General features: G+C 47.1%; 1 protein-coding gene across 1 annotated transcript in view; it reads right to left on the bottom strand.

The window, feature by feature from the left end:
* The window catches only part of LOC105999598 (lariat debranching enzyme), a 51,648-nt gene that overhangs the window by 11,820 nt on the left and 39,157 nt on the right, over positions 1–671 (bottom strand). The window contains exon 6 of the mRNA XM_013034665.1: positions 88–168. Coding sequence (XP_012890119.1) covers positions 88–168 — 81 coding nt within the window. The remainder of the gene's footprint in view (positions 1–87; positions 169–671) is intronic.

Here is a 671-nt window from a genome sequence, read left to right on the forward strand (position 1 = left end):
ACCAGCACAACAAAACCAAACCAAACCAACATTTTTAGTCACTGCAAGAGTGAAAACTGTTTTGCAAAATGTTTTATGTTTGCTTACCTGAAGAAAGTCTCTATGTGGTAAGCATTTGTCCAAGGCTAAAAATTTGGTTTCTTTGGCTGTCTCTCCTTTATCCGTGGCCTAGGCAAGACACAATGGGAGAATATTAACGCACCACAGGTCATTCATATATTGACTAGGACACTATCACAAGTGCTCCTAAGCGGTGTATCAAAAGAATGTTACTTCCCCCCCCCCCCCCGCAAACATTCCATATTCGCTGTGTCATGGAAGGCAAGGCTGGACTGGGGGGCATGGCTCCTGCCTATCGAGCACAAAGCCCTGAGTTCAATCCTCAGTATTACCAAACAAGTCACCAAACTGGATCATGTGATAGCTGCGTAACTGGAACAGAAGTAGAATCACTGAATTGTAGGCTGATTTCCTGCTATGTTATTATACTTCCTAAAAGCAAGCGGGGAGAATTCATGAACGTGAAGGTCCTACTGGAGGCAGCACCCGTGTCTCCCTGAAAACTCAAGTGCTCACACCTGTCATCCGAGCTGCTCAAGAGGCTGAGATCTGGGCTGGGAAGGTGGCTCAGTGGTGGAGCGCTTGCCTTGCATGCATGAGGCCCTGGGTTC

The sequence above is a fragment of the Dipodomys ordii genome, unplaced genomic scaffold, assembly GCF_000151885.1.
Source record: "Dipodomys ordii isolate 6190 unplaced genomic scaffold, Dord_2.0 Scaffold193, whole genome shotgun sequence".
NCBI lineage: Eukaryota > Metazoa > Chordata > Mammalia > Rodentia > Heteromyidae > Dipodomys > Dipodomys ordii.